This window comes from Neovison vison, chromosome 5 (genome assembly GCF_020171115.1).
Source record: "Neovison vison isolate M4711 chromosome 5, ASM_NN_V1, whole genome shotgun sequence".
Lineage (NCBI taxonomy): Eukaryota > Metazoa > Chordata > Mammalia > Carnivora > Mustelidae > Neogale > Neogale vison.
In genome coordinates, this window is record NC_058095.1 from 12,193,675 (window position 1) to 12,212,518 (window position 18,844).

Genomic DNA, 18,844 nt, shown 5'->3' on the forward strand with positions numbered 1-18,844 from the left:
TTAATATGAACTAATCAAGCTTCTTCACACATTCCTTTAGATAAACTTAAATACTCCTGTTTACACTCTCATTATTTAAGCATTTTTATGGGCTATCTTATATCTCACTTTCGGTCTGCCTCCCCCATTTAACATAACGCAAAATAAGCAGGACATAAGTACGCCAGCTACTTATTTTTCATGTCTTAATTTAAAGTGTAACTTCAGGAGTCATAATATTTCTTCTGATTACAAGGTTCTTCTTATATGAAGACTCTTGCAAAAGAATTTAAAAGAATATTTCCCCGTGCTCCTTCTTCAAAGAAGGGATGATGGCAATCAAGACATATCATAATCTCTTAAGTAAATGCATGTAAATCTTCACTGGGACAGAGACATTTTGCTTTCCGAGTGGGATGTAAATTATATGGCATATGCACATTTTAGAAATAATTGTATAATCAAAGAAATTTTATGAGTTATCCCCAGAGTTGGGGGGGGGCGGTGCGGACTGAGCCAGGCTGGTGGCGTCGGGTTGTGAGGGTCTGCTCTCCGGTCCGATCCAGGAGGGGTCCTGGCTTAGTCACTTGCTAACCCGCATGACCTCAGCTCTCTGAGCCTGTTTCCTCAGTGGGAAAATGGGGCCAATAATAGTCCCTAACCCCAGAGTTATCATGAATGAACACAGAGTCAACATGGTTAGTGCCCCATAAAATTCTTGATTTTATCACTCTTTTGTCAATGTATTGCTATTACAACCCCTGTGTGGTAACTTATAAAATGGCACATAAGTTTTAGTTCATGGCCACACATCACTGTGCATATGTGAAATTACCAGGAAGAGCTGATTTTAAAATCATTAAATAGGATGCCCACGAAAGTGAATGGCTTAACCTATCCATCTATACAATGAAAATTGCCATCTTTTTTTCTAGAATTACTCATAAAACTAAGGAATGCTTGGGATTCCCTAAATGATACTATAGGATATTATTATAACAGCTTACACAGAAAAGGTATTTTAAGCATCATATGTCGAGTTGAGACAGGCATTCAGGTGTTGGCCTTCTACTAAAACTGCTAGAGCAAGACCAGGAAGCCAGATATATATAATGTAGGGACTTACTCATTCTCCTTTTCCCCAAAAGGAGTCAACAGTTGAGCAGATAATTTAACATAGAACATTTATCATTTTGAATTTTATTGCTAAGCAGTCTTCAGGTACAACTAAATGGAATATTGCAAAAAAGCACAGATGGTATCAAACTGCTTACATCACAAATGTAGGTGTGCATTTCCCGCCCTTGTGAAATATGTTGCAGCCTGGGCTTGTTCAAGTGCACTGGCTGGTTTTACAACATCTGAGTGTGTGTGTGTGTGTGTGTGTGTGTTCGTTCAAATGGTTCAATATGCCTGATTTTTAAAAAAATCTTTTAAGAAGGCTAAAATACTAAAAGCATGTATTATTTATCCATCATCAAAAAATGATACTGACCCATAAAGACACTGAAGAGAATTAAGTTTAACTCTAAAGGACAAATGGTTTTATGTGTAGGTTTCTTTTTTGTTTGTTTTGGTTTTGCTTTTTTTTTTTTTCTTTCTTTCAACATTCTTACCTGTGAAGATTTGGCAAGCTTCTGAGTGTATTCCTTCTCAATCTGCTTCAGCCTGCTGTTGGCCTGAAAAACACACGAACATGAACACACACACACACACACACACACACACACATGGTGACCTGTGAGCTTGGTATCTCTTCCACACGCCTATCACCAGGCAGCTGGGACGGCTGCCAGCTGCGCCGCCCTTCTGGGGCAGCCAGAAAACCACAGGGCTTGGCTTTGATCTCATGCCAACTATTCATCACTTAAAAAGCAAAAAGCAAAAGAAAAAAAAAAATCTCCTGCCAATTATGAGACAAACACAGACTTCCGTGGAGAGAAAGAGAAAGCGAGAAGAGGAGACAGAAATAGACCTAGCAAGAGTGCGAGGCTCGGAAGGTAAAGGAGGGAACCGCAGAAGCAGCGAAGGAGAAGAGAAGGCAAACAAGGGGAGGGAAAGAGAGGAGGAGAAACGGGAAAAGGTCAAGTTAATCTTCTTTCCCATTGTTGAAAGATGAAAGAACGAGGTGCTCCCGGACAGAGGCAGATGGGCAATTCTGAGACTCACCTAGCAAAGACATGTGCCCCCATTCTGCCTAACACACAAGGGCTACTTTTTTCAAGTGACAAATATATCGACATCAAACAATTTTCATGTCCCGGAAGGAGGGTGGCCTTCCCAGAATAAGTCTGCATTACTTAGAACTCGACTATCTCTCCTGCCACTCAAGTTCCCATCCTCCGCATGGGACCCACTTTCCTGCTCTCTGGAGGCCTGTGGGAGGCTTGCCGCATCCTGAGTGCTCGGAATGGCTCCGTCACACACCTGGACTGGGCCTTTATTCTCATTCATTGTGCAAAAGCACCAAAGAGGCCCTTCCGACCCGACTGTGTCCTCTGCTTCTGGAAGAGCTTTGGTCATTACTCTCAAAGTTTCCTCTCTCTGTTCCCAGGTCTTTCCCCTGCCCTCCCCCTTTATCTGTCTGTCTGTCCATCTGTCTCTGCAGCTTTTGCTGTTCGGCTGCTCAGGTGTATCATCTCTTTTTCTCATCATTTCTATCTTCCATTTCTTTGTCTTCTTGATCTTTCACAAAGAGTTCTCAACTTCTAATTTTAAACTTTTTGTTGGATTAAAAAAAAAAATCCTACCATACTAAATTTCTAAGAGGTTTTTGTTGTTGTTGTTCTTTGAGTAGCATCGTCTATCCCCTTTTTAAGATGAGGAAATGGAGGCACAGAGAGGTTAAGTAACTTGCCCAGTGCCACACAGCTGGGAAGTAAAGAAGCCACTTTAACCCCACTCAGTGGAGCATGGGTACTCAGTCAGGCCGAGCACAGTGCCTGCCTCTCTCTACTGAGCTTATTAGATCCATATACACTTAATATGTTTCTGAATGTCCATACACACACCCAAACATTTTTCTGCTCTCTAGAGCATCTGTTTTTTTCTGAGTTACTTTCATGCATTTGCTTTGCCAACCACTTTTTGTCTCTGTTTTTCCTTTTAGAAACTTTCCTCACTTGTCTGGTGAAATTTTGTATTTAAAGTGAGGCCTCTAAAACAGGCAGGCTTTGGTGCATGGACGTCCCATCACGGGTGTCTTAGAAGGGCCTGGACTCTCCCTGCCTGTCTCTGACTGGACGTTTGTCTTGGGCCATCTTGCCCCGAGCTGCCTCCCTCCAGCCTACTTCCAGGCGGCAGAGATCTGGCTACTAGTGTTGGCTGAAGGTTCAGGATACCAGCTCTTGCACAATCCCAATTTCATTTTGCCCCCAGTCACGCCTGCGTCCCCGTTCTCATGCCATCTCCCCAGAGAGCAAACCAGGGATGGAGGCAGAGGCAGACACGGAAACCCTAATCCCAATGGGATGGGATTTGGTGGTTAGGCCTTTGTGGGCTAATTAGGTAATGGGGGGGGGATCCCCTCATGGAGGGATAAGCGCCCTTATAAGAAGCCACAGAGCTCACTTTCTCCCGCCCTGTGAGGAGATAACAAGAAGATGGAGTCTACGGCCCAGAGGAAGGCTCTCCCCGGAACCTGATACACTGGCACCCTGAGCTCAGACTTCCAGCCTCCAGAACTATCAGAGATAAATTTCTGTTCTTGATAAGCCGCCCAGTTTATGGTGTTTTGTTATAGAACCTGAGCTGACTAAGACAATAGCCATGTGTTTTACAGACTTGAGCTCGAAAGCAATTCTTTAGATTTTATTGCAAAATCTCTCCGTATCTATAGTCCCACTCAGTACACTGGGTAGTTCTGTTTTTTCAGACTAGAGAGGCCATGTGACTATTACTATTTTTTTCTCTGAAGCCATCAGACGCTATTCTACCTCAATAACGAAGGAAGCCACTCTCCATTGTAGAATGGAGGCCACTCTGAGCCTCCTGAGGTTTGTTTTGGTTCACACTCCGCCAATATTTTTTAAATCACAAAATGCACACTAAGTATTTTTTGCTTATTTAATAAACACCTGCAGAGCTCTCACCCTGGGCAAGACATTGCTGTAAGCACTTTAAAAATATTTATTTACTAGAAAATATAAAAATGACAGTGCCATAAAGATTATGTTATTTTCCCTAAAAAAATGTGGAGTCAGAGATGCTGGTTCGTGCAGGACCACCTGCGTCGGGATGCCACAGGCTCACATCGTGCCTTTGTAACCACCTAATTCATTCATCCATTCCAGGCAACTGGGACAAGGGCGGTGAATAAAGCAGACAAACATCCCTCCCGACCTTTATGGAAATTCTGTCCTATGAGTCAATGAAATAACTGACCGAAGTGACAATATTTTAGATGGTGTGAGTGTTATGGAGAGGCCGAAGCCAGAAAGAGATGAGAAGTGATGGAAGGTGGGGGCCGTTTCCAGCATTAGGATGTGGGAGTTAGGGAAAGCCTCGCTCACCACAGACCTGCAAGTGATGGAGGAGTCCCGGGGACCTCGAGGGAAAGCAGGCAGAGGGAGGGCCGATGCAAAAGCCCAGAGGCAGGGGCACATTCAAGGCACAGTGAGGCGTACAGTTTGGCTGGGTCGCTGAGCAATGTTTCCCTTGGATAAGGTCTGAGGGAGAACAAGGAGCCAGATCCTTCCTGGTGTTGTGGACATCTATATGGAATGTGGCTTTTAATCTGAGTGGAATGGAGAGTCACTGAAGTGGTTTCAGCTCAAGAGTGACAGGATTGAACTTAAGTCGTCACAGGATTATTCTAGCTCCTGTGTGGGGCAAGAACCCAGCAGAGCAGCCAGCTGGGAGGCTGTCACACATAAACCGTGACGTAACTGAAGATGTGCTGAGACGTGGTCAGGTTCCTTGAAAGATGTGAAGGTAGAGCCAACTGCATATGCTGTAGGATAAAAAGAGATAAACCAAGATGACTTCAAGATCTTTCTCCCAAGCGACTAGAGAAGTGGGGTTGTTATTATCTTTCATCAGGAAAACTGTGGGTGGAACAGGTTTTGGGGGGAAGATGGAGAGATTGGTTTCGGATGTGTTACGCATGGCGACGCCTTTTAGACATCTGTGTTGAGGTGACTGTTTGGGTAGTCGAGGCTGGAGTCCGGTGGAGAGGTCTAGTTTAGAAGTATAAATTCAGACATCATCAGAATATAAGTGGTAGATGGAATGATGCTCCTGGATGAGACCTCAAGGCATTGAGTGTACAAGAACCCCAGAAGTCTGGGTATACAGAGCCCTGTACTGCAAATGTCAGGAGGCTGGAGAGGAGGAGGAAAGCAAACCGAAGGAAGGGTCTGAGACAGAAGAAATCAGGATAAGATGCAGTCCTGAAGCCAAGTAAAGAAAGTGTTTTCAGGACTATTCCTCTGTGTCAGCTGCTGCAGCGACAGAGAGGTCATGGGCAACGAAGACTGGAAAATAAGGATATGGCTTGAGCCTGCATTGGATGAAGGTGATTTGAACACAGGCAGTTGTGGTGTCATGTAGAAGCTCCAGAGAAGGAGGGGAAGTGGAGCACATACAATTTGTCATACAGAGTTCTGTCATGAGGGGAGGGGGAGGAATGGGCTGGAAGCTGCAGGGGAAGTGGGCAAAGAAAGGGCTGACTTATTTTGTTCGGTTTTCTGTACGATGAGAGAACTAACAGCACGCATGCAGGCTGGTAGGAGAAATCTGGCAGGAGAGAAGGCAAACTCAGTGCTTCTGGAGACTCAGAGGAGACATGTTCTTTCTTTCTCTTCTTTCTTTCCTTTCTTTCTTCTTTCTTTCTTTCTTTCTTTCTTTCTTTCTTGTTAAAAATTTTATTTAGTTGACAGAAAGAGATCACAAGTAGGCAGACAGGCAGGTAGAGAGAGAAAGGGAAGCAGGTTCCCCACTGAGCAGAGAGCCCGACGCAGGGCTCGATCCCAGGACCCCAGGACCACGACCCAAGCTGAAAGCAGAGGCCTCAACCCACTGAGCCACCCAGGCACCCCGGAGACATGTTCTTGAGTAAAGGAGAGGGGACAGGATCTAGAGCTCAGGGGAGGAGAGGGCCTTGGCTACGAGTCCACATAAATCACACATTGGGGCAAGTTCTGGTTGCTTCCACCTTCCCCAGGAAGTAGGGGGAAAAATTCACAGAAAACATGAGGACCATAGAAGAGAGGGGTGGAAGATTTGAGGTAGGAGGGAAGGGTATGGATGGTCTCGTCTAGGAAAGTGGGAAAGGGATAGGACCAAGGTATGCAGTATGAGTCTCAGGTCTCCAGGAAGCATTAGGGTCCACTTAAAATCACTAATGTTGAATTTAAAGTGAGGCCAACTGGCACAATTCGCCCAGTTGGTCGAGTAGCCAACTCTTGATTTTGGCTCAGGTAATGAACATGGGTCATGACACTGCGCCCCATGTAGGGCTCCATGCTCAGCGGGGAGTCTGCCCGAGATTCTCTCCCTCTCCCTCTGCCCACCCCCATGCTCACTCTCTCCTTCTGTCTCTAAAATAAATAAATAAAATTTTTTTAAAAAAGATTTTATTTATTTATTTGGCAGACAGAGATCTGTCTGTAGGCAGAGAGGCAGACAGAGAGAGATGGAGGAAGCAGGCTCCCTGCTGGGGAGAAAGTCCGAGGCGGGGCTCAATCCCAGGACCCTGGGATCATGACCTGAGCCAAAGGCAGAGGCTTTAACCCACTGAGCCACCCAGGTGCCCCAATAAATAAATCTTTTACAAACAAACAAACAAACAAACAAAGTGAGACCAGCTGGTAATATATGAATACCTCCAGAACTTGCTAATAGCTAATAGAAAAGAATCACTATTTTGGAGAATATTAAGAGTGACTGAAGAAATAAAATTAATGTATCACCCATCAAGGTTTCTATTATGTATGTGAAACTAAGTTACAATTGCCTGAATTTCTGAACTTCTCAAATAAGTCTAAAATGCTCTGGTTTAGGGGCACCTGGCTCAGTTAGTTAAGTGTCCAACTCTTCATTTTGGCTCAGGTCAGGATCTCAGGCTCGTGAGATAGAGCCCCAAGCTGGGTTCCACGCTGGATGTGGAGCCTGCTTAAGATTCTCTCTCCCTCTCTGCCTCTCCTCTCCCCTTCCCTCTGCCCAAGTGCCCTCTCCCCGTTTCCCGCTCTCAAAAACAAAAAACAAAAAACAAAAAAAGTTCTGGTTTAGCATGGTTGAACATCCACAGAAAATTTATCATGCAAACCATCCCTAAAACATGTTTTGAATTATTTTATTCTCAGGATGGTACTGACTATACATTTCCATGCATAAACTTAAGTTATGGTTATTTTAATCCAAGTCTTATTTTTATAGCTATCATTACTACATAGAAGGACAATTTTCAAACATCTGCAGCATAGCCTGAACAGATGTGGAATAACAGATGAGAGGAAAATCATAATTCTGAAGTGAGCAAAGTCGTTTTGTCATTGCTGTTGTTTTAATCTCTGGCTCTTCCTAACTGCTCCCATTATGGCTGGTCATGCCCTCCACCCTCCACCAAGCACTTAGCTCCCCTCTGCTTTTCTAGGGTCTCTTTCTCAGTTCACTCTTCCTTGATAGAAAGCCACCAATGTATTGGTTCACTTTCTCTACACAGAAAGTGTATCAAAATATTGGGTTAAAACTTTAATGGAAAAATATAAACCAATGTGTCGATGGTTTTTAGTCATCATAATATGCTACTTTTTCCTTGCAGGATACTTTGCATTAAGTCCTCATTCAAAACAGTCTCTCATTCCTTTATTTTCCATTTTTTATTATTGCTGAAAGTTCAGGCACTCATATTTCCATGAAGGTAATTTAGAGGAGAATTAGGAGGCTCCTCTAAAATATGAGGCAAGTCCAGATCTTATAAATTTCCTTAAAATATAACAGCATTAGTTTCAGAATTAAATATCTGCCTTTACGAAAAGGATGCTTCCCAGATACTTGAAACATAACATAAATCTCAGCCTATTATGCAGTATTTTCTACTCAAAACTTTGTAGGCATCCATTTGAAGCTTCTCCAAACACTCTGAATAACAGTTATGGCCAGTTGTTGCCAGATGTTAGTATATAACTGCGCATACCCCTAAAAACAAAAAAAAATTCAGAAAATTCGTAGAACATATTTATATTTAATTTAATTTAAAATATTTACAGAACTTCCAAACTTGAAGTTGCCTATATTTTACCACAAAATAAAGCTATAGCTTTGTGAAGCATAAGTAAAATTCATGATTTCTGCTTGGGCTATGATGGGGGTGACTGGGCCATTACTTAATCTGTTACAGTCAACAGCTAGAAAACTGGACAAAATATAGGGGGAAAAAACTGTTTTAGGATGTTTAGGACTGTGACCCTGTGAAGAAGGGGAAACAAGTGAGGTTAAACCTTCCAATCACACCTTTCTTTCTGGAGGCACATCTGAACCTAAACATAGGCAAGGGAATCAAAGGATAGCATAGCAGGATTGTGAGCTGAGGAGATGAAGACTGGAGTTTGGGAAGGCTGAGGCAGCTGGAGTTTGTGGGGACAGAGCACTAGACAGAAGGGAGCTATGCGCAGAAAGAGCTCCAGACACCTACGTGGGTTCCCTCTGAGTCTGTTACTGATACTGAGCTGTGTATGTATGGGTAAGGTTCTACAAGGTCAAGTAAAAAGTGACTAGTGAGATTTAAAATAAACAATTTCCTAAGCTTACACAAGGCTGAGGGATATTTCTCTTCTGACCAGCCAAACTGAATGGTTCTCATATAATGTCCAGGAAGGTCACACTTAGTCACAGGGTTAAACTAGCCTTAGAGTAAAGTTAACTTTAAATCTGCTCTACTAAAGTATTTTTTTTTTTAATTTTTAAGGCTCAATTGGATCAAACTGGCCACTGCAAGTAACTGCTTCCTAAACGATCTCAATATTTTTAAAAAGAAGTCAGGAAAATCCAGTATTCAAGAACTTATATTTTACAATGTTCAGCATTCAATAAAAGATGGCATAAGAAGCAGAAATATGTAAGTCATAGAAGAAGAAAAATTAGTCAATAAAGTTAGACTAAGAAATGACAGAGATGGTGACATCAGTAGACAAAGACTACCATTATGTTTCAAAAATACCTATTAAAATGACACCTAAATATTTAAACGAAAATGTGAACATAATGAGGAGAGAAATGAAAGACAGGCGAAAAAACAAAACAAAACAAAGCTTAAATAGCCCAGGGCATAGCAATATATTATCTGAAAGGAAAATTTCACTGGATGGGATTAATAACAGATTTGCCACAACAGAGGAAAAGATCAGTGAATATGAAGAAAAAACATTTTAAGTATCCCTAAATGGTTGCCAGAAAGACAAAAGACTGAATTTAATGAACAATCTCAGTAATGTATGAGACTATATCATGGCATCTAACATATGCATAATTGTGTATCAGAAGGAGAAAAGTTTGGGAAAATATCTGAAGACATAATAGGTACAAATCTTGCAATATGAAGAAAACTGTACAGCCGCCAGTGGAAGAAGACCAATGAACAAAAAAGATAAACACAAAGAAAACCACATCAAGATACATCATAATCAAATTGCAAGAACAGAACTAAAGATAACATCTTAAAAGCAGCCAGAGAGGTAGATGCATTTATAAGATAAAAATGAGGATTTCTCATCTGAAACTATGCTAGTCAGAAGATAACATATTGAATCTTTAAAGTGCTGAAAGAAAAAAAAAATCTGTCAATCTAGAATTGTGTATTTGGTAGAAATATCCTTTAAAACTGAAGATGAACTATAGACCTCTTCAAACAAAAATCTGTCACCAGCAGACGTGAACAACAGGCAAGGTTAAAGGAAGTTGTTTAGGCAGATGGAAAATGATACCAAATGCAAACCTGGACCAACTTGAAGAATTAAGAGCACTGGACAGAGAAAATAAGAATATAAAGAGAAATTATCTTTTTCCCCCTTTTAAAATTTCTTTGAAAGAAAATGTACTTTTAAAAGCAGAAATAATAGGGACACCTAGATGGCTCAGTCAGTTAAGTAGCTGACTCTTGATTTTGGCTCAGGTCATGATCTCAGGGTCCTGGGATTGAGTCCTATGTGGGCCTCCAAGCTGGGCATGGAGTCTGCTTGACATTCTCTCTCCCTCTCCCGCTACCCACCCCCCATGAGCTGTCTCTCTAAAATAAATAAATCTTTAAAAAAAATCAGAAATAATAAAAGTATATTGGGGGGGTTATACTATATTTAGAAACAGGATAGGCATAGAAAAATAGAGCTACACTGTTATGAAGGCCTTTATATTTTATGGTAAACTGGTATAAGAGATCATGAAGGCAGACTTTAATAAAGCTCCATATCACAAAAAAAAAAGGAAAAAAGAAGAAGGTATATCTACTAAGACAATAGTAGAAATAAAACGGAATATTAATCAGTACTCAGTGAATTGAATAAAAGCTATGAAAAGAGAAAAAAAGAAAAAAAGATGAGACAAATAGAAAACAGGTAGCAGAATAGTAGAATAACACCCAACAATATCAATAATTACATTAAATATAAATAGTTTAAACATTTTATCTAAATGACAAAGATTGTCAGACTGGATCTAAAAGAAGGTATAACCATGGTATTTTAAAAATAAACACTATATATTTAAACATGTTAAAAGTTAAAAGGATGAAGAAAGATGAACCATGAAAAAAATAATCATAAGAGAGGAGGCTATGCTAATATCAAAGTAGATTTGACAACAAAGAAACTTAGCAGAAAAAAGGGAATATTTCAAAAATGATAAAGACTTAATTCATAAAAATGATAGAACAATCCTAACATGTAGCACCTAATTTCAAGAGCTTCAAAATACATGAGGCAAAAGACTGACAGCACTGAAAGGGGAAATAGGAAATTTGCCTATTTCTCAGAGGGAACTGTAAATGAGATTTCTTTTTTCTTTTTGAAGATTTTTATTTATTTGACAGAGAGAGAGAGAAAGCACACAAGCAGGGGGAGCTGCAGGCTCCCTGCTGAGCAGGAAGCCTGATGTGGGCCTTGATCCCAGTATCCCAGAATCATGACCTGAGCCAAAGGCAGATGCTTAACTGACTGAGACACCCATGCACCTCTGTAAATGAGATTTCAACCCTACTGTCTCAGGAATTGATTAAAAACAGGAGATAGAAAATTAGTGAGGATGTACATGATCTGAAAAACGCTGTCAACCAACTTGACCATTATTAATCAGACACCATATTCTGGGTCATACAAGAATTTTCAAAAATTCTTAAGGGGTTAAAATCACACACAGTACATTCTCTGACCACAATGAAATTAAATTGGAAATGATAATAGATATGTATCTGATATTCTCAAAATATTCAGAAATTTAAAAATACACCTAATTTCTATGGCCAAAAAAGAGTTTACAAAGGCAATTAGAAAATATTTTAAAATTAATGAAAATGTAACCATAATGTTTATGGAATGCAGCTAAATCAGTGCTTAGGGGAAATGTTTAGTTTTGAATTATTTTATTAGCAAAAAAGGAAAATCTAAAATAAGTGATATTGATATGAGCTTCCCCTAAAGAAGCTTGAAAAAGAATAGCAAATTAAAGACAAAATAAGGAAAGAAAGAAAATAATACCAGAATAGAAATAAATTAAATAGGAAACAAAAACAATAGAGAAAATCAGCAAAACCAAAAGCTGGTTCCCTGAGATTTAAAAAAAAAAAAATTGATAAATCTCTAGGTAGACTGATCAGAAACAACTGAGAGAAGATACAAATTAACCAAGATTGGGAATGAGAAAAACAGGGACGTGACTATCAGAACCCACAGAGATTAAGAGGGCAATAAGGAAATATTATGAATAACATATTGCCAAAAATTTCTTGATAATTTAGGCAAAATATGAAAGTCTCTTAAATGATACAAATCACCAAAAGTAAGGCAAGAAGAGAAAAGCTCAAAGAGTCATACATCCCTGTATGTATTAAACATGCACACACACGCACACACACACACACACACAGTCACTCACACAGTATACTGAAGCCCAAGCGGCTTCACTAGTGAATTCTATCGAATATCAATAAAAGAAATAATACCAACTCCACAGAAACTCTTCCAGAAAATAGACCATGCAGAAATTATGTCACAATAACTGAAGGGAGCATTGTTTCTCCACCAAGACATGGATTCCACCTCTTATGACCATCAGGAGTCTGACACCCCTGTCTCCTTTCCTTTCACATCACCAGTATTTTCTTCTACACTGATTGATTTCCAGGTGATTGTAACAGGCGAATTTTACACACACACACACACACACACACACACACACACACAGCCTGCCCTGAAATCTTGCTATATCCCTGCGATGGTTTCACGAACATTTACTTTGAGTACCTCCTCTACGTCGGACACTACATTACAGAGGTAAACCATTTAACGCGGTTGAGGAGGAGACAAATAAGTGAGTCAATAAACTACAGCACAAGTGTCACGGAAGAGCTATGTGCAGAGTGTTATTAGGGAAAGGCTAAGCGATGCCTCACACCGGAGAAGGCTTCTGTAAGGAGGTGAATATTAAAGGCTAATGATGGAGATAATGATGATGAGAGCAACAACAAAACAGCAACCGGTGTTTATTTTGCTCTTACTCTACGGACACATATTGTTGAAATGCTTTACATATATTAACAGATTTAACCCTCCCCAAAACTGTGAGGTAGCCACGATCATTATCCTCATTTATAGACTGCGAAACTGAGAGAGAGGCGAGAAGACTTGTGTGAGGTTATCAGGTTGGAATGAGTAGGAGTCAACTGATTGGAAGAGAAAGAAGAAGACTCCAAATGCGAAGAGTAACAGGTGCAAACATAGGAATGTATAAAAATTATATATGTTAATATTTTAGTATATTTTAAAATACATATTTTAATATAGGACACAGTATGCATTTAATAGTCTAGTTTAATGCACATATTAATATTTTAATATTTAGTAATATATTTTAATAGTTATCATATATAAAAAGTAAATTTATATAATACACACATAAAATTTGTTTTTGTTTCATTAAATAATATACATATAAAATAAAATTTCTTATAATCCATCATCCAGAGTAACAGTGTTGACATCTTTTTTTATGTACAACTTACTTGTAGGTACCAGGATATTTCTGAAGTCCTAAACCTGGCATTTTCTTCCATTCTCCAATCCATCCCAGCTTGGATGTTGCCCTTACTACCTCACCAAAAGGAAGATACAGCAGAAGTACAGAGGAAACAAAGAAGGTAGTGTTTGGCTTGTGACTCTATAATCTGGGCCAGTGGGACTCGACACAGGGCAAAAAGTGTATCAGTCACAGTGGTCTTACTCGATCTGCTTGCCCTACTGTTCGCCCCGTCCAGACTAAAAATGATTCTCTAGCTTGGGGGAATGAGACATCGGCTGAAGTGAAGGGGAAAATGTTTATCCATGAGTCTGTTCCTGAGAAAAGGCCTTGTTTCTTGTCCTATTCTCTGGGCCAAGCCTGAAGGATGGGGAATGTGTGGCCCCCACCCTCCACAGCCCCACAAATAGAGAGGGCTACTCGAATCGCAGAGTGGCCTGTGATCACGTGCCAGACGGAGGCAAGGGGCCATGTGACCTTGAGTCCTTAGGCACACTGGCATGGATACAGGGGCCACAGCAGAAATGAGCTGTGTGGTGTGTGTGTCTAAGCTGGCCAGCAGGACCGCTGTACCCATTTGCGTGTAGTCACCTCTCCCTGACGAAACCCAAGATCATAAAACCTCCTGGGTGTCCGAGAGCAGCATGGATGTAGCACAGAGAACCAAGGCCCAGTGGGCTTTCAGAGAGAAAGGAGGGATTACGGAGAGGTGACCCGGGTCCAGTGACCACCGAAGATTTGCGGGGGCCACAGATGTCTCAGTGGATGCCTGCATGGGCAGGTCGGACCCAGGAGCAGAGGGCTCCATGCCTCATCCCCCGGCCCATGGCACGATGGAGCCCTTGTGCTCAGGTACTATCCTGGGGAAGGGGAGACTGACTGAGATCCAAGGTGACTGAAGACACATACCAAGTTTTTGCCAAGCAGCCAAACGGTGACTCAAAACAGAAACTGGGATTAGAAAAGAAGCGCATCTGAATTTGGGACCTGGGATTTGCACCCATTGCAGGTGGATCACCATTAAGCGCTGGGTGAGACTTTGGTGGCATTTGGCTCAGCTCCCCCTTGTCATCATGCCTCCCCTCCAGGAAGGAGACGTCCCCAAGAGGAGTGGCAGCAATCGGGAGATGGAGGACAGGCTGGTTCTGCGCCCCGGACCGTGGGTGTGGGAGTGCGATGGAGCGTGAGGCCAAGACTCCCTCCTTCCAAGCTGGAATTAACATTTGACCCGCAGATGTCAGTGCTCCGTACGGAGGGACTCTTTAGTTATAATTCATTTCTAAAAAATTGATGAAGTCATTTTATACAGTTGCTTTACCCAGAACCAGAATCGAGTAATTAGGAACTCCAAGTACTCTGCTTTTGTCACTGCCTAACTATTTTGTAAGAATTCCAAGGGAGAAGCCACATCCTCCATAAAGGAAGAAAGAAACCAGACAGTTTTGGAAAAGGGCTGCGGTATCATTATCAAAATCACTATTTCTTGAGTTCTCAGTAAAGATTGGCGGATCCGTTCTCAGAAAAAGTGCCCATATTCCTGAATTTGGCCCTATTTCTGACGATGTCCAATTAGTATTGAATACATTCTCTGTCTACATTAAATCATGTACACTTAATGACAGATAACCTATAGAATAACACAGGGCAGTTGGTTTTCTGCCGTCACTGCAATTCAGGACGACTAATTTTCTTGCCATTGCAACATAGGTATTTATGTGGTTAACACCCATAAATGATCACATAAGATTTACATGAATTTCCACCACACTCACTGAATAAGAGAGCAAACTGTGAAACAAGCTTATGGAAATAGTTAAAGAATTAAGATCTAATCATATTTCAAAAGCTCACCCTCAGAGGAACACTCTGAAGCAGAGGCCACAGAAACTGAAACTCATTTATTACTTGGGCAGAAATACAAACTTTAAGAGAATGAAGGAGAAAAAAAAAACTTTACTTTGCTCTAGGGAAGAAGCAACTATTCTCTGATGTGCAAAAAAGAATTTATCATCAAAGACCAAATGTAAATGGGGCCAATTAATTTTTTTAAGAATCTCTACCTTCTATAATATTTTTATGCCTTTGTTTCTGTTATGCTTTACACCAAAATCTAAGGTTGCATGATCTGACAGAACTTAAAGAAAAATGATTATTGTATTTAACAAATTTTAATATATTTAATATACATTTTAAATTTACTAAATATATTTACTCAAGAGCGGCACATTTGTTGGTATAGTACTTTAAGGAAGCAGATAGAAGATCTATCTCAAATATATGACTTTAGACATCAAAAACACGACGCTATTATCCAATGGCCAAATGATGTTAATTGAATTGTTGGTCAAGTAATAAATTATTTGAAATAAGCTTTGAATCTGGGAATTAGAGAAGTCCTGATTTGTCATACTCATAAATCCCATTATTATTTTGTTTATTGTTTTGGAAAATTTTCTACTTTTTGGTTCATTTGTATAAGAAAATAGAACGTAATGAATATTAACTGGAAAGCTTATGAAATAATGCATTTACAGGAAGTTGCTATGTTAGATTTGTAGGCAGTTCAATATAAATCTCAATACTTAACAAAATCTCTGTTTTCTCTACTGGACAGCTGGGAAGTTTGAAATAGGTACTGGGAGGACATTCTTAAGATTCAGTTATCGGATCTTCCTAATTAAAGATGACTTAGAGCTTATCCAGCTTCCCAGGGTCTTCTATATTGAGCTAGAATTACCATACCAATTTATTTTTATTTTAATTTTTTTTTACCATACCAATTTATTAAAAATAATACTCAAAATGTTTGACAACAATGAGTTTGATGTCTATATTAAACATGTCCTGGGGTGCCTAGGTGGCTCAGTCGTTAAGTGTCTGCCTTCGGCTCAGGTCATGATCCCAGGGTCCTGGGATCGAGTGCTATGTCAGGCTCCTTGCTCAGTGGGGAGTCTGCTTCTCCCTCTCCCTCTGCTCCTTTACCTGCTTGTGCTCCCTCTCTCTCAAATAAATAAAATCTTAAAACAAAAACAAAACTATGTCCTGTCCCCCACTTTGTCTCCACACATAAGGTCTTCAACTGGTTCTGTTGCTGTATAGGTGAATTTTCCATCACCCAGACCCTTAAAACTACTTCAATCATCTTTTTCTTCAACTCAAGTTACTCTCGTTGACTATCCCAACAACCGTTGCCAAACGGTAAGCAGTAGAGCATGATGGTTAAGAGCACAAGCTTTGAAGTTAAACCACCCTGGGTGGTGTGACCATGGGCAAATTATTGAACTTTCCTGGGCATTATTTTATAATGTGCAGATAAAGTTGACAATGAAGATTAAATAGGACCGAGGTTTAGCAACGTCGGAATGGTGGAAGTTCAAGATGGCAAGGGATCAGAGAGTGGTGACTAAGCACTGGAATGAGGATAAAGACCAGGTTCTTTATGCGTGAGGGAACGGGAAAAATAAAAGGTAAGGCAAGAGTGATCAAAAGGAGAACCTGATGGGCTGAGATCGTGGAGGTGAACAAGCTGAGTAATGTTGAGGTTGAAGGCACGTCTGCATTTTTTGATAGATAAAGTGGAAACAAGACAGAAATTACTTTACTGGAGAGCTGAGCTTACAAAACTGTAGGATCAGGCTATTAGAAAAGTCAGCTGTCAAAACCAGTCTTTTGCATTAAATTCTTGTTACTTTTTTCACTTTGGGTCTTTGGAAATAACTGCTGTCTCAGATTCTTCACTGGGGTAGCAATTTTTGTTTCCTGATATGTCCCCCGAAATGGGGTACTCTATTGCTTTTGATATTACTAACCATTTTAATTTGAAACTGCTTAAATTATATAATTGGCACACGCAAAAGAATATTCTCCACGTTTCTGAGAGATGATAAAGAACCTTCCTATAGCAAGTGTACCATGTAACATCTAGCTTTGCAAATGTCTACGGTTCTTCCCAGCCCACTGCATCCTCTAACTCCTCCCGAGAATGAACAACTATCCTAAATTTTATTTACTGCCTTGCCTTAATGTACTACACACGGAAGTGTCTCCGACATACTGGTTTTAGCTTTATAAAAACATAATCATGCCCTGTGTAATTTCCTGCAACATACTGTTTCTCACACTTTTTTTTTTAAAAAAGGCATTCATGACGTTTCATTTGAGGCAGATTTCCTTCATAATCACTGCTTAAGAATATTCAAGTGTGGGAACAGATCAAAATCATTCATTCTCCTTAACAGGCATTTGCACTTTTCGCTTTTTCTTCCACGAACCACGCTGCTATGAACATTCTCAGGCATGTCTTCTGGTGCGTATCTGCGAGTTCCTAGGCATATGCTAAAGGGCTGAACTGATGGTCCATAAATCAAATGCTCCACTTTAAAGGATAATGCCACCAACATTTTATAGCCTCGCCAGAGTGACTAAGAGCTCTTTTTGTTCCACACTTTCAACCCTACTTAGCATTGTCAGACTTTCTATGTTTAATAACAGATTTAGTAAGACATAATTTACGTATCATAAAGTTCACACTTTTAATCTGTACAGTTCTGTGGTTTTTTAGCATATTCGGAGAGCTGTATATCTATCACCATTATCAACTTCCAGAACATTTTTATTACCTCAAAAAGAAACCCCACACCAGGGGCGACTGGGTGGCTCAGTCAGTTGAGTGTCCAACTCTTGATTTGGGCTCAGGTCAGGATGGTGGGGTCTAGAGATGGAGCCCTGCCATCGGGAATCTCTGCTTAGCACTGAGTCCATTTATTTTCCTCTCCCTCTGCTCCTCCCCCAGGAGTGGGGTGTGTGTGTGGTGGGGGGGGGATATTTCTCTCTCTCTAAAATAAATAAATCTTAAAAAAAAAAAGAAACCCCGCACCTTTTAGCAGTTATTTCCCACTTTCCTCTCCCCCAATCTCTTCTGTCTCCATGGATTCTCCTATTCTTGAACATTTCATATAAATGGAGTCACACAGCATGTGCCCCTTTGTGACTGGCTTCTTTCAAGTAGCACATCTTCAAGGTCCATCTCTGTTGCAGCATAGATCAGCACTTCATTCCTTTTGACTGTCAAATAATATATTCCATTGTATGGATACATTACATTTTGTTTATCCATCCACCAGTTGAAAAACATTTGAGTTGTTTCCACTTCTTGGCTATTATAAATAATGTTGCTGTGAACATTCTGATAAGCATTTTTGGGAGGGGAAATATATTTTCAGTGTTCATCCTTCAGAAGAAGATCATGGAGATTCTATTTGCAGGCCTCAAGCTCCTCAGTGGGAGAGGAATTGCTAAGTCATACGGTAACTCTACGTTACACTTTTTAAGAAACTGCCCAACTATTTTGTTAAGTGGCTGCACCATATTTCATTCCCACCAGCAAAGTATGAGGGTTCTAATTTTTCCACATCCTTGCTAAAATTTGCTATTTTTTCTCTTTTTGATTGTAGCCCTCCTAGTGGATGTGAAGTAGTATGGTCGGCTCCTTTTTGATCCCTTGCACAGAAGTAGTAGCAAACATACGGGCTCGGGTCATTCTCTGACAGCTCTACTTGCCTTTGGTTTCTCATGGAGCTGCTCTAAAATAGTGGCTCCAATCTGGGGGCATTAGACTTCGGGAGCATCACAGCATCGTCAG

The 18,844-nt window shown here is 40.5% G+C and overlaps 1 protein-coding gene across 4 annotated transcripts in view; it reads right to left on the minus strand.

Annotated features, from left to right (window-relative positions):
* Positions 1-18,844, minus strand: part of CEP112 (centrosomal protein 112) — a 424,841-nt gene that overhangs the window by 89,545 nt on the left and 316,452 nt on the right. For all 4 annotated transcript variants that reach the window (XM_044247582.1, XM_044247581.1, XM_044247583.1 and 1 more), the window contains one exon: positions 1,596-1,658. In XM_044247582.1, the coding sequence (XP_044103517.1) occupies positions 1,596-1,658 (63 nt within the window). The remainder of the gene's footprint in view (positions 1-1,595; positions 1,659-18,844) is intronic.